At 40.9% G+C, this 15,382-nt stretch overlaps 2 protein-coding genes across 2 annotated transcripts; one reads left to right on the top strand and one right to left on the bottom strand.

The window, feature by feature from the left end:
- The first annotated feature begins 489 nt into the window (after positions 1-489).
- Positions 490-5,990, top strand: LOC124649264 (phosphatidate cytidylyltransferase 1-like). Its single transcript, XM_047188919.1, is given in 12 exon segments — positions 490-618; positions 1,073-1,326; positions 1,402-1,553; positions 2,144-2,285; positions 2,961-3,117; positions 3,287-3,334; positions 3,441-3,527; positions 4,461-4,589; positions 4,677-4,733; positions 5,291-5,374; positions 5,479-5,547; positions 5,549-5,990. Coding segments are annotated over 12 exon segments (1,314 nt in total). The 5' UTR covers positions 490-525; the 3' UTR covers positions 5,591-5,990.
- Positions 5,991-7,480: 1,490 nt separating this feature from the next.
- Positions 7,481-15,088, bottom strand: LOC124646997 (disease resistance protein PIK6-NP-like). Its single transcript, XM_047187010.1, has 3 exons — positions 14,241-15,088; positions 7,675-9,653; positions 7,481-7,518 (listed from the first exon to the last, which is right to left on the bottom strand). Exons 1-3 carry the CDS (start codon positions 15,086-15,088, stop codon positions 7,481-7,483), a joined length of 2,865 nt encoding a protein of 954 aa, XP_047042966.1.
- Between the last annotated feature and the right edge of the window lie 294 nt (positions 15,089-15,382).

Here is a 15,382-nt window from a genome sequence, read left to right as displayed (position 1 = left end):
CCGTCCGTATACGCGGAGGGGATCCGCTAGCCGGCTGTGATCCGGCGCCGCTGCTGATTGTCTTTCTTAATTCCGGGAGGAGGGGAATATGTGCTCTGCTGGGTTACTTTTTAGAATGCTTTGCATAGATTCTGCTGTTTAATTGGGACGACTAGTTGACCTGTAGTTGTAGACGAGGAGTTGCGTGCAGCAATCCGCGAATCCTGACATGTTTATTGTGCTGTGATGTTGCCTTTCTTCCGTGGAGCCTACCACTCTACTAGGCGCTTCCTTGCTTGCCGTGACTGCAAGGGGAAGGAAAACTTTGTCTGCTGGGCTACCTAATAATGGTCCAGCACTCCACCTACTCCTGATCAAATCTCAAAGAAAAGTGTGGCAAATGACCAAATATCCCCTCCAGACGGCTAGTTGGCTTTGCTCGGTTCTCCAATTAAATTAAATTAGCGCACTTTCTGTCTGACACCAGTGTGTATTTTTCTGTCGGATCCGCTATAACTTACTATTATTGTAGACCCGACAGCAGCGATGCAGAGGGAGACGAGCTCTAGCGATGTTTCTTCTTCCTCTTCTTCTCCATTGCATGGAGGACGTGTTAGGCATCGGAGACGTCCTACTGAGGTTGGTTATTTTACTCATCATATCCTTTTTTTTACTCTTCGATTTGTGTTTCTTATGACTCTGGCTTGCTTTCCATGCTTTTAGCAAATGGAAAAACTCTTAGTTTCTTAGCATGTTGCATTTACACACCTTGTGCATGCTCCGTATACTTGCAGGAGGAAGTTGTTGACTGTTATTTCTTTTCCTGCAAATTTATTCATTAATATGATGGCTGTGCTTCAGACATCTCTGGGCTACAATTTAATAGTAAACCTGCACTTCCATAAAAAGTTGTTTCTACTGTGCATAAAAGATAATCTTATCCTGCTATTTGGCACCCGTTATTTATTTCGTACTTACTGGAATTTTTCTTGAGTACTACCAACTGGAGCATGCTGCAAAGTTAGAGCATCGACCTGTTTTATATTGACAACCATGACTATTTTTGGGAGCTAATCTTATTTTTTTTCTTCAGGTTACGGCCGATGGGAACAAAGCCAACGGACCGGCTTTGCTTGTCAGCGATCAGAACAAGTACAAGTCGATGCTTATCCGTACATATTCTACCATGTGGATGATTGGAGGCTTCGCTTTCCTAGTTTATATGGGTCATCTTTATATCTGGGCCATGGTGGTTGTCATTCAAATATTCATGGCCATGGAGCTTTTCAACCTACTCAGAAAATCCAGTGAAGAGAAACAGTTGCCAGGGTTCAGGCTGCTGAACTGGTAGGTGTCAGGCCATTCACATTCCACTATTTATTTTGTACTGGAATATAACAGTGTCTCACCATTTCTTGGCAGGCACTTCTTCTTCACGGCAATGTTATTTACATATGGGCGCTTTCTTAGTCGGGAGCTTGTTAACACAGTATCTTCAGATCACTTGCTGTTTAAGCTCGTCAGCGGCCTGATAAAGTATCAGATGTTTATTTGCTATTTTCTTTATATAGCAGGTAAGGCTCAGTATATTTTGCAATGCTGAAATCATGTCAAGTAGCAATTGCATTTTTAGAAACTTCATTTTGTACTTAAGAATAGTACCTGACTTATAATATTCTTCTAACATACTAGTATATCATTGTGTGAAGACCTTATCCAAAACTCAGTAATAACCCGCGGCCCATGACATTTGTGTTCTGCTTGGCTACTTTGAACATCATTTGATTATAGGTTTCCCAGTTGATGTAAATGACAGTGCACCTGCGGCATTAGCAACTATTCACACAAACTCCTCAAGTGTAAATATTTATTGATTGAATGAGATTACTGAATAATGGAGGTTATAAATCACGTGACCTATTTTGGATGGGCATCATGGTCTTCAAATGTTAATAACCAAATGATTTTGTAATGCATGCCTGCCCAAGTAATCTGAACAACACAATGTTATGCAAAAGCTGGGTTTCCTTGAATTTTGTAATTCCGCTTGGTTGCATGAGTTTTGCTTAGACATTCCTTCCTCTAGTGACCTTCTTGTCTTTTCTTGCTAATGTATAGTTCATATCTTCTGGCATAAAAGTAATATATAGTCCCCATGATCCAGGATTTGTATGGTTTATTTTGACTCTGAAGAAAAAAACATACAAGTATCAGTTTAAACAGTATGCATGGACGCACATGATCCTTCTAACGGTGTTTGCGCAATCTTCTTTCACGGTGGCAAATATATTTGAAGGGATGTTCTGGTATGTCATATATTTACATTGTTAGAATCCTTCTCCTTACAATTCTGACTTGCTGACTTGACTGAAATGTTTATCCACTTCTATCATATTCTGACATTTGACATGTAGATAATTGGTACTCCCTCCGTTCATAATTCTTGTCACGGATTCGGATGTATCTATTCACCAAATATGTCTAGATCCATCCAAATTTGCGACATGAATTATGGAACCGAGGGAGTAGAGTTTAAAGATCCAAGTTTCCTGATCTAAAAAGCGCCTAGATTTTTAGAAGTAACTTCAAGATGCCTAATTTCGTGTACAGCTGTAAAAATATTGTTGCCATGAAGTCATGAACCACATCAACTTACTAGGAATTTCCTACCCACTGCCTACAGTTCTTACTTAAGCGACAGTGGTAACTGGTAACCTATTTGAGATGTTTTTTCTCTAGCAGCAGTCTGTTTGTATCTGGACCTACTACTTTCAGAGTTTTTACCAGAAAGAAAAGAAAAACATAAGGATTGCTAGCTGCAATATCTAGTCAAACGGCCAAACGTTTACGTATGTTGCTCATAAGTAACATATACTGTTGTCTAATTTGGTTCTATGTGTGTTAATTAAGCAAGTAAGTATTGATTTTTTAGCCTAAACATTTGAAAAATTCCATACATCTTCAATTTTATGCTTGGACAGGTTTCTTCTCCCTGCTTCGCTCATTGTGATCAATGATATTGCTGCCTATTTATTTGGGTTCTTTCTCGGGCGAACACCATTGATCAAGTTATCTCCAAAGAAAACATGGGAAGGTTTTATTGGTGCATCAGTGACAACTATCATCTCTGCATTTCTGGTGAGACAAGCACTGGTTTATATACTTATGATATCATACTAGTACCTTCAAGGGGTTGAGCCTTTAAATAATAGTTTATGTTCACATTTGATGAATAAAATGATTTGTTGAAGCTTCATTTGTAATGCTATATACTAACATTTTTCACATTCACATTTTTCCTTCACAGTTAGCAAATGTAATGGGTCGCTTCCAGTGGTTTACATGCCCAAGAAAGGTGACTTGTTATCTCCTTTCAGAATGCTACTGTTAGTTGGATGATCAAATTGTCAAATTGGTGTGCTGTTGAATTTTGTTCTTACTAGTATGGAATACATTTTCAGGACCTGTCGACAGGCTGGCTTAATTGTGATCCTGGCCCTATGTTTAAGCCAGAGCATTATTTATTGGGAGATTGGGTGCCAAAGTGGGTAAGAAGAAATCATTTTCAGTTTGTTCATTTTAACACTTCTCTCGCATAACCATAGATTTCAACCTTACAACCCTACCTCCCTCCACCCCTCCCAACTGTTGCCTTAGTTCAAAAAAGAAACCTCAACTCCAAATCCATTTTGTTGATATCTCTTGCTCTCCAGCCACCAAAACTAGTCACATCACAGCCTGTGAGTCAATCTACTCTAGCTTCATCCTTTGTGGCCAGTGTGGGATTGTGATATGCACGTGGTTTGGACGACATGCCAACCAATCAGCAGAGTCAGCAAAATAACCAAATGAGATGGTCGGACAATGTGTTGCCTCGAAACTTTTTCCATCTGTCTCTCTCTCTCTCTCTCTGTGTTCCTTCATGCTGCCCTCCCTCGTGACCTTGCCTCCTCTGTTGCCATCCCAAATACTGTCCTGGTCATCCCCATTGTGATGGTATCTGGCCTTGATAAATGAACTATTTTGGAAGGCGAACATCGTGTTTGGCAACCAAGGAAAAATATGTCACCACTATTTGCTATTTCTCAGCCCCTCGCCTCAGCTAAATCTCTGTCTGTCATCACTCAACAGTAATTATCCCAATGAGAACCAATGTTCATAACTGGTGACTGCCTCCTGATGTGTCTGACAAGCGGTATCTATGTCAGTGATATTGAAAATGTATGTGCCATGTTTATTGAAACCATGGAGTGTTGGTTAAGTTAAACTAGTGCTTGAATGACAAATGAGGGCATTTATCCCCTTTTGGCCTTCGAAAGGTTAGACAACCATGATCATGCTATTTCAAACAATGGAATTTGATGGATTAATGCTACTTGGTCATGATAATTGATCTATTTACTTTATCTTCTTGTTTCCTCATTCGGTTTGTATCTTTAACTTGTGAACTTTGTCTGATTATTACTTGTGTCCCTTTACAGTTTCCATGGAAAGAAGTGTTCCTTTTGCCCGTGCAGTGGCATGCTTTAGCCCTTGGTTTGTTTGCATCAATCATTGCACCATTTGGTGGATTTTTCGCAAGTGGGTTCAAGAGGGCTTTTAAAATAAAGGTGTGTGGTTTTTGATTATTTTGCTTTCTCTGGGAATAGGGAAAAGTATACAGTCTTGACCTCCGTTAATATCTTAAAATTCTGTAGGATTTTGGCGACAGTATACCTGGACATGGTGGAATTACTGACCGAATGGATTGTCAAGTAAGTCATCGATATCTTCCTGCCTATGAAACACATTTATGCATATATAACTTGAACATTTTGGTTCTACCAAATTTTTTTGAACATGGGACAATGGGGGGAGAGGAAGAAAAGATAGTTTTAGAGATATTTGTGTTAAGCATACTTGTATTATTACTCTTGTACAAATACTCCCTGTTTTCACTAATATAAGATTGTTTAGATATTTTTAAAATGGACTAGATACAAACCAAAATAAGTGAACCTATACAATAAAAAAAGACTTAAACGTCTTATATAACCGAACGGAGGGAGTAAAATAATAAGTTATTTCTTTTGATTGGCCAGTGTGGATTAGTAAGTGCATTTAGGACACAAAGAGTGGCCTTGCAAGAACTTAAGATCTATCATACATATTTGTCCCTAACCGCATGTGTTATGCGTGTCAAGTGTCAACCCCTTCGTCTCCACCAGGAAGATGGACCTTTTGATTATGCCAAGATGCTTTATGATTCGATATATTCCTAGGATGTGCAGTTCAGCTGAACAGTAATTGTTGTCCTTGTGCATTTACCCAGATGGTCATGGCGGTTTTTGCATACATATACCACCAATCATTCATCTCGCCCCACAATTTCTCCGTCGATGCAATCTTGGATCAGGTCCGTAACCGCACCACCTTGGTGTTTTCATCTGATGTTACTATTTTCCTGTTTACTGTGGTTCTCATCCATCCATACATGACCTTCTTTTTCCACGCATCCAGATCATAAGAAACCTAACCTACGAGGAGCAGAAGTTCTTGTACCAGCAACTCGGAGAGATCTTCCAACAAAGGCAACTCATGCAAAGCTGATATACCGTGTCCTTGCTTCTGACTTCTGAGAGCAACATAATACAGTAGGCTGGCTGTGTACGTGTATTTACTTGAGCGCTCAGTTCGCCGTCATGGATGTAGCTCTAGATTCATCAATGTACAACATCATAGACATAGCTCCAATGTATCCCTGTGAGTCGTGATGGTGTCCTTGATCCAAAACATTGTACAAATGGATGGGTGGACAGATAGGGCTAATAACTGATTAATTAGGTGCTTCATATCCCTGGTTTATGTACCCTCTGCACTGATTGTCTCCTTTTTCGTTGACGGAGATGGGAAATTGTTGTCGATTTGTTTGTTTGTTTGTTAGGTCGCATAGAGTATTTGGAGAATGCATGTAATAATAAACAGAGAAAATAAGGGAGATTCTGCCTTTTATACTCTCTTTTCAACTCTTCTCTGAGAATTCGTTTAACATTATTTAGCTACATACAGTTACTCTATGTGGTATGAAAAACAGTTTGATGTCACGGCTGTAGAATGATATACTGCTTGGAGGATAAATAATATCTGGCAGCTGTCTTGTTCAGACTAGTATATGATTACAGTGTGCACAGTGTATCTGCATGCAAGTGCCATGGTTGCATGTCTGGACTAACTAACCTTGCCTGACACCCATTCCCTGCATGTCTTGCAATATGCATAGCCCTGCACAATCTGCTGCCACAACCATGGATTATAAATGGGGGTCCCTTGCTGCAGCCACGATGATTCACATCAACGAAAAATGAAGTCGCCTGATCTGACGCTCTCTACAACATTCAGATGAGCACCCACAGAATACCTACGCATTATGGTTCCATCAGTAATCTCTTGTTACAACGTTTTTTAAGCTTTGTTACAACATTTTCATCTTATAAATCGTAAGTATGTGTTTCATCTCCTTTTTCTAGGCCCGAGGCTGGCTCACATGCAACCTTAGAGTGGTGTCGCCTCATCGGTAATAGAACAAAAGACCCATTATTTTTCTTTAATTTATTTTTGGTTTACAGTATATAGTAAGCATATAGACCTTGTTTTGTTACTCTTCAGCTAAGCATTAGGCAACATAAGAACAAATTAACCATTATTTTAAGGAATTACATTGTCCTACAGTTAATTTACTTCAATTTTACTTTAACATGAACGAAGCTGAAACGATCCTAACCTAATGGCACCTCACCAACTAGGAATTAGATCAATTTAGATACAGTGAGATAGAATTCAGGAGAGTAGCAGGTAGGGGAGTATTAGTTGGTCTACCTCCTGATTCAACTCTATCATGCTCGAAAGTACTATCATGCCCTGCTAGGCTGCTACCACAGTCCATGGCTTCACGCCTCTCACAGCACACACCTCTCCACTTCATTCCCATTCCATTTTGTTTCGAGGGTACGCCAAATTGCATACCATTTTTTTTATAGAAGATAACATGATAAATTAGAAGAACTCCCTCCCAACATACTAAGATTAGGTAACCAGCAACTGGAAAAATACACATGGCTAAGTACTCACTAATCCATCAAGAAAAATCCCTTTCCATTAAGCAATAGAAATATTTCAATTTGACATATATCTATAAAAGATTGGAAGACATAAGCGGGTTGGGGCACTAGTAGGAAACCCACTGTACAACATTCGACCTCGAATGCAACTATGGGACGAAAACCTACTACCACCACAATATAAACTAAGCCTAACAAAATGTAGTACTTTTTTTAACAACAAAATGTAGTACTTGTTACAACCCTTCAAGTAGCAAATTAAGGGATTACAAAACGAAGAAACAGATGCACAACAGGGCGACAGCATCAGCATGCGTATCAGCCAAATATCATCAATCACCAGAGATCATCAATGGGAGAGTGTACTTGATTAACTACATGCGTGCAGTATGTACGGGTGTTCTTCATTCCTCTTCGTTGCAGGAATCTTCGTCGTCGCTATCTAAATTGAGAAATGGGATTGAGGAGCAAAGAGAAATGAGTTAGAAAAAACCTCACACATATCAGACCCTTACGCATCTAGAGAGCAGTTCAAGAAATTAAAGACCATGAGAAAATCAAATTAATTGAACGTGGCATGCTCCACAATTAGGTATACCTTCTGTTATGAGCCTGGCATAAAGAATGATGGGATGGTTACGATGGGCGTGAAGCACGTGCGTCAACGCAGCCTGCAGTTCCCTCCGTTCTCTATATCTTACTGCACTATGGACAGTGACATCGAGCTTCTGAAGGGACATGAGGTTACACAGGCCAAAGTGATCAACATTATCATCACCGCCATCGCCACCTTTTGGCGTAGCATGGGAACTGAAAATAACCTCTTCAGCCCTTGGCAAAGCTCCTCTCTGAAACAACAATTGTCCAGGTGATTCGAAGACAAATGAGAAATATATAGTACAGTGAAACCCGTCGATGAGCATCAGCCCCGGTGGTTGGCGGGCACCATGTAGGTAGAGACGACGAAGAGCCGGTAGCCTCCCAAGGATTTGCACCTCGTCCTGCCACAGCTTCTTGACTTCAATGTGTAAGTACGAGAGATCTGATAGGTGAGCTGTGTTTCTCTTTATCCACGTCGGCAGCCCAGAGAATCTGCCACCAGGAAATTCAAATTTCTGGAGATGTCGAGTGGGTGCCCAGCATTCCCCCAGGAGATCCATGGATTCAAAAGAACCTGTAATACGTACACTTTCAATGCTGTCCAGGTTGCATAGAGCATCCACGAAAACTTCCTCCGACTCCATTCTCGCAGTAACGGTTTCAGGCCAATGAATTGCGAGCCTCCTCAGTCTGGCAAGGTTGTGCAGCTCTTTCGCAATATCCATGGAGGCGCTGATACGCGCGAGAACTTCAATGGATGTTAGATTATACCCGAACCCATCTGGAAGGCTGATGCAGTTAATGTGAACCAGCAGGCAGATCAATCTTCTCAGTTTACAAATGTCCGGTGGCAATTCAGCCAACTCTTGTAGACCATTTACATTCAGCACCTGTAAAAACTGCAAATTTCCTACCTCTGATGGGAGTTCACAGGTAGGAAAACCACTTATACCTAGGTACCTCAGGTGAACAAGATTCCCAATACCACTAAGGTCGAGCTGTTCTCCACTAGCATCATTGAATCCAATCAGATTCAGTACCCGCAATACTCTAAAGCTTGAAAGAGCCGGCAGTATTAGGTTAATACAAGCAGTATCACAGATAGTAATGGACCTCATTTTTGTGACGCTGCTCACGGGAAGGAGTTGTGCATGATGTTGATCTTCTTTTATATTCTGAAGGGATAGCCTGCGAACATTGTTGCTTCTTAAATATGTGATATCATTAGTACCATTCAATAGAGTAACAAAGTTGGTTTGATTTGACAAGGAACGTATCATATCAAGGACCATGTCGTGTACACGGAAACTAAATACCTCACAGCTACGGTAGTATGTTGGTTCAATCATGCCCCTATTGATAAGCTCATTGAAGTAACTCTGCCCAATTTCAAATAGATTTGCATCCTGTGTTTCACCATGGATAAAACCTTCCCCTATCCACCTCCATATCAATTCACCTGTCAATATCTCTCTATCTTCTGGATATGCGCTGAGATATAATAAACAAGTCTTCAGATGGGGAGGCAGATCATAATAGCTAACTGATAGTATCATTTGCATCTCCTTCATCGTGGCACCTTCTGTAATTCCAGTGCCTATAGAACTGAGCAATACATACCATTCTTCCTTCTGTTTTATCTGTTTATTACTAGCCAAAAGACTGGCTATTGCAATGATGGCCAATGGTACACCGCCACACTTTTTTAAGATGTCTCTTGATACTTCTTCCAATTCAGGAGGGCATCTATCCTCTTGTGAAAATATTCTCTTATAAAAGAGTGCTTGTGAATCTTCTTCAGAGAGAGGTTTCATTTTGTAAACTAAATCATCATTATAAGAGCAGCAGGCCTTAGAAATACTGACTATGCGGGTTGTCGTGATTACTCGACTACCAAGATTATCCCCACCGGAGAAAGCAAGCTTGATGAATTCCCATAGATTTTCATTCCATATATCATCAATCACGATGAGATACCTATAAAAATCATGTGATAATTAATGAGGTACACACATCAACCAAGATTTTTGCAACCTGGCGTTGCAATTTTGCCCATGATATTTCTCTTCACGCTCATCGTTTCAAGTCAGATCAGAAGGAGAAACTTTTGGCATGGATGCATCATCTTCATTAGCTGCTCTGAGTTTTCTTTACAGTTTGTTCCTTTTCTTGTATAGTTAGCCTAGCTTTCTTTCTTTTAATTTTTGTATTTGGAACCGCTAGTTCTTTTTCTTAATAAAGGTTGGAGGCGTGGGGCTTTTGCCCTACAGTAAAGTGTAAAAAATAACTATATGACCTACATATTTAGTGCAAATCCCAGTGGAGGGGGTTACATTAGTGTACTTCTGGATTGACAATGATAGACTCCAAGATTTTCCTTATGCATCACTATATGTTTGTAGCTCGCAAGTGTTATTCATATTACTACATATTATTATCATTTTTGTTACTCTTGGTGTGGAATTAATTTGAAATTTCAACAAGCATTATTGTATAGAAGTGTTTTAGTTTCACAAGAACTTGTAGCCAAGCCACTTGTAAGAAAAAGGCTATAGGGACACGACTAATGGCAGTGGGTTCCAGCCACGGCACGTGACTGGCATTTTTAGCAGCGAGCGGAAAAACAAAACGCGACTAGTAAGGCCGTAGTGGCAGCGTACCACCTGGTAAGGCACACAACTAGTAAGTAGGAACCACATGTACAAATGACAAGAAATTTTCTACAGCGGATGCCAGCAGGGGCACGCGACATGTAAGAAGATAGTGGTAGCGCGCCCGTGTTTGGCACGCGACTGGTATGCAGTGCCCGTACCTAACCAACGCACTAGCGTCTCCTTTTCCTCCGGAACGATATAAATCATTGTGAGTGCGCATAATGCATCAATGGCTGCACTGTATGAGACGATAAGCATAGTGCATGTGCACCAATTTAGGTGCTAATTATATGTCTGCCCCCTCTCACACTCTCTCAAAACACAGAATTTAGGAAAGATTATCGTCGATCGATCGTGGGAAGCTCTTATGGCAGATCTTCTCGAAAGATGTCTTATGCTTATAGCTATATAGCTACCACTCATTAGACATCTTCTAGGGCATCGTCTTAGGGTCAGATCCACAAAACAGACTATAGGGGCAATCTTCTTGGCAGCATGCTTTATTGGCCGCACGCAACTACTAAGTTATCCGCAGCGCACCGCAGCGGGCTTCCTCAGCCGCACACGACTAGTAATTTAGCCGCAACGTACCCCCATCTGCAGCACGCTTCTATTATGTCCGGTAAAGTGGTATACTAATAACCTCCCTCCACTCTTTCCTCGTTCTGGATCCCCAAATCTGCCCGAGCGAACCCTAGCTATCTGACCGCCGGATCTGCCAACACCTTCCCCGACGCGTCGCCGCCGCCTTCCCCGACGCGCCGTTGCCACCTTCCCCTACGCGTGCGTCGTTGCCGCCACCTTACCGCTCGTGCCGCTGCCTTCCTCGACCAGTCGTCGTCGCCGTCACCGCCGCCACCGCCACCTTCCCCCCACCGTGCGTCTGCCCGATTTTTATGCTATATAGATTTGTGTGCTATATAGATTTGTATGCTATAGTATGGTATACATATTTGTATGCTATAGATTTGTGTATTATTGATTTGTTGCTAATAATGCTACAGATAATGCATAGTCATTGTCATATGGCCGATGATTTGCTGCTAACAATGCAATATATTTGTATGCTATATTTGTAATGGCCGATGATTAGATTTTTTTGGCAGTGATCCTAGGGTGGTGTCAGCGAGCCTTATCATATGAATAAATAGAAATCTTGAGACCTTATTTGAGATTTCTGGATCCAATATAAATATGAGGCCTTATTTGAAGTTCATTTTTGGGTCCAATAGAGTTGCATGCTATACTATGCTATATATATTTGTAGGCTATAATTGTTAACATAACCCAATCGTTATGCAACAAATAGATTTTATGAATCTGTGCGCAAACTATGGACAATATAGGTGCAGGGACAAAAAGTTTTTCATACTATTTAAAGAGGACAATAACACCATGTCGGCATGTTTTCATCCAATTAGTTTGCTGTTCATATACATAGTTGCACTGACTTGTCTCTTTGATCTAATTATTGTTTCTTTCGTAATTGTGTTTATGCTATCCCATGTACCGCAAGACGTGACTTAATGAAGCATGTACATAGAAACGTTAACCAACTGAGAATGTTTGAAGTCGTCCTCCAACAGGACACACTTCCCATAGCAGAGAGTACCTTCGTTGTTGAAGTCACCAATGAGGCAAAACAAACCTATTTTCACGGGGTTAGTTGGATAGAAATGATAGAGAGCTAGGGGATGGAACCCGTGACTAAGTGTTATTTCTACTTGGATAATTTATACGTGGAGACCTTCTTCTACTACAAATAGAAGGGCGCCTCCTCCTCATTTGATGATGAGTTCAACAACCCAAGAGATTCTGACAAGGTCGTTGTTCATTACCCACCCGTGGAGCAAGAGGTGGAGGAGTGATTTGGTCAGTTGACTATTGTGCTCAATGTGATGATTTGGTCCCTTGCTTGGCTTTGTAGTGTAACGATTTGGTCACTTGGCTATTGTGCTCAATGTAATGACTTGGTCACTTGCTTGACTTTGTAGTGTAATGATTTGGTCATTTGGTTAATTCTGTATATCCCTATGCATTGATGTTATATATGTCTGCATATCATATACATGTGTAAATAAGGGGGAAAAGGGAGGAAGAAATGGGTACTGGCAGCAGCAGGCGGGGTACTAGTCGCGTGATGTTGGGTGCTACCAGTAACCATAGTGGCAGCATACCTTGTCAGCACACAACCAGTACACGCATTACTAGTCATGTCTCGGGCTGGCACGCGACTAGTAACTAATACCATTGGCGAGGTACCAGTCGCGGGAGTGGTGGCCAAATTTGACACGCAGAGGTTTTTCCTACTAGTGTGGGTATGTTTGAATTTTTTTCCTTTTTGTAGATTAACATCTTCACAAATTTTCTTTTTCCTAATGTTTCCAATTAACAAATATTCAAAAATATCTCCATTTTAACTTAAAAAAATGTATCTCATTCATTTGCAGATATATCATGTCTGAGTTTCATTCATTCTTTTGATATTTTAGATTCATATATTCCCTCCATTCGTATATATACAGTGTATACTTTTTGACACGAAAATTAAGAAACACATATGGAGGAAAAATTACACAAGGTTTTGGCGGGATTGATCCTAGGCAATTGACACGAGAAAATGAAAGAGCTTTTAAAAGATAAGGAACACAATCAAATCTCTAAAAAAATATCTACACAGGTGTCAAACACAATATACCTTATATTTCAGAGACTTTTCTTAAATAAACTATACACCTTTTATCTAGAAATGGAGGGAATATTATTCTGTTAGTTGTTGTCTTAGTATTGACAACTCCTAACGTACAGAATTAGGTGCAATGTTTATTTAGCACTAGATTTCGTTCCATAGAATTGTGCGAGAGCAATGGTCAGTGTACTATCTAGAGATTAGATTAAATAATTCATGTTAATTTTCCTATGGTTGCAAGCAACGATCGAAGTAGCTCTCCTTTTTGAAATTGTATTGTTAATTTGACCAAAAAATTGTACCGTTTATCTTGATTATTTTGTTTGATCCATACGTAGATAACATTTACTAATTTTCAAGCCCCTGGATTTTTTTTGTTGTATTACTCGATTCGTCGTCCGTCTGTTTGATCTTCTATGGTGTGTTCAACTCAATGTGCTGCTTTGGGTTTTTATTGTTTCTATCCCAGTAAGCCCATCCACTATTGTTGTATAGGTCGTTCGGTTATTACTTGATTCAGCTTTCATGTATCTTAACTTGCTCTGTACATTTTAGAGTGCATTATCTGAAGGCTATTATGTTGATGTGTAAAGTTGCACTACTTTACACTTCACAATTATTGGATCTTATAGATTAGTGCAAATTTTGTTTACTTTGTGCGCATTATTTTGCATAAATCATGTGTGCAAGGTTTCAAATATTTCTCTTAAAATTTTAGTTGCATAAGAAGGGTTATAAGATTGGCAGTTAGACGTGAGCATGGTCAGACCGACGACCTGACAACAGGTGTTCTACTTTTCTGCCTACTCTAGCTCAGCGGCGCCCCCCACCCCCCCCCCCCCACCCCCCCAACGCGCCCACCCACCCCAAAAGAGCCTGATTGCATATATTTTGTTTTATTTCAGAATAGGTGCCATAATTATATATTATATTTTTTACAAATGATTTGATTGATATCTCTAAAATTTTGAAACATGTTTATATGCTTTGGTAGTGTTAACCAAGTGCTCGGCATATTAAGTCAGGTTTTTTGAAGCGTGGCTTCGCCCTAGGTATGTCTAGGTACTTAGAGTGTTACTGTATATCAAAATCTAGATACACTATGAAATAAAGGAAAATATTATTAATTGCAAGGCCTTCGTTGTGGTGTTATAATACAACTACCATACAAAGGGAAAAACACACATCAAAGATAAGATTCATTGGGTGGGTGATTCATACCTCTTGTTCTCCAGAAATACCACGAGTTCGTCGATGAGTTGTCGTTCATTCAACACAGTTAGAGTGTAATTAGTGTATTTTTCCTTATCAAGATCAATGAGGATCTCAATGAAAACCTTCTTGGCGTCGGCATCACGACCGATGGGAACAAATGCACTGCAACCAAAATCACCTTTCATCTTCTGATACACTGCTTTGACAAGGGTTGTCTTTCCCAACCCTCCGAATCCGACGATGGAGACTATCTTCAGTTTCTTGTTGGAGATGTCATCGTCAGACAACAACTTGATGAGATCTTGGTCCCTTTTCCCATAGATGCCCACGAGATCTGTAGCTACCGCGTACAGAGCTCGAAGACGAGGGTCGATAGTGGTCTCATATGTAGGCTTAGCCTCAGATGCAGGCTTAGCTACAATATTGTCAACCATGTACCTGGCACGCCGGTTGGCCACCTCTTGAACTTGCTTATTGATGTCCTTGATGGCATCGGCGATCTCACGACGAGCCTTCCCCTTGTGGAACAGGTTCCCCATCTTTTTTATGAGCCCCTTGAAACTCTTTGAGCTAGCACTAGGCACGGAGCCATCTACATGCACCAGGAAGGTGTCGACGACATCCTCCATGTTGTAGGAGAGCTCCCTGACCTCGTCGGCCCAGATATTGACCAGCTCGTCGAGCTGGTCCCGTTGCACCTGGCCGACCTTGTGGAGGGCGGCTTGCATGCTCGCAAGCTCCTTGGAGAGAGACTCCACGTCTGCCCTGACGCCGGTCTGCAGATTGTACTCCTCCTTGAGGAGCTCGAGCAGCTTGGGGAGGAGAGACCTCATGGCACCCGTCGCTAAGTCCATGGATCATGGGTGCATGGAGTGGTGGCTCAACTAGTGAAGGTTCTCTCGATCACCTCGATTGTGAGTGAGCTGAAAGATCTACTCCCTCCGTTCGTAATTAATCGACGCGGGGTGATGTTAGAAGTAAACAACGCCTAGGTAGACACTGCGTCGATTAATTCGGACCAGAGTAGTATTTCTGTAGCTGTAGTGGTGCTCTAATTTGACTTTCTGCCAGGCATACACCTTAGTTAGTCAACTGAACCTTGCTTATCGCCAGCCAATTGCTAATATTATTAAAGAAAATCACATCTC

Source organism: Lolium rigidum, chromosome 4, assembly GCF_022539505.1.
Source record: "Lolium rigidum isolate FL_2022 chromosome 4, APGP_CSIRO_Lrig_0.1, whole genome shotgun sequence".
Lineage (NCBI taxonomy): Eukaryota > Viridiplantae > Streptophyta > Magnoliopsida > Poales > Poaceae > Lolium > Lolium rigidum.
Note: the sequence above shows the minus strand (reverse complement) of the source record. Positions and strands in the feature narration are given on the sequence as shown.

What these genes read in the sequence shown, in the direction of transcription:
- LOC124646997 (XM_047187010.1), bottom strand. Translation starts at nt 15,088, where the DNA reads ATGGACTTAGCGACGGGTGCCATGAGGTCTCTCCTCCCCAAGCTGCTC. An exon ending in GTATTTCTGGAGAACAAGAG is followed by an intron (nt 9,654 to 14,240) that starts GTATGAATCACC and finishes TGATTTTTATAG; the next exon opens with GTATCTCATCGTGATTGATG. An exon ending in TGCCAGGCTCATAACAGAAG is followed by an intron (nt 7,519 to 7,674) that starts GTATACCTAATT and finishes TTCTCAATTTAG; the next exon opens with ATAGCGACGACGAAGATTCC.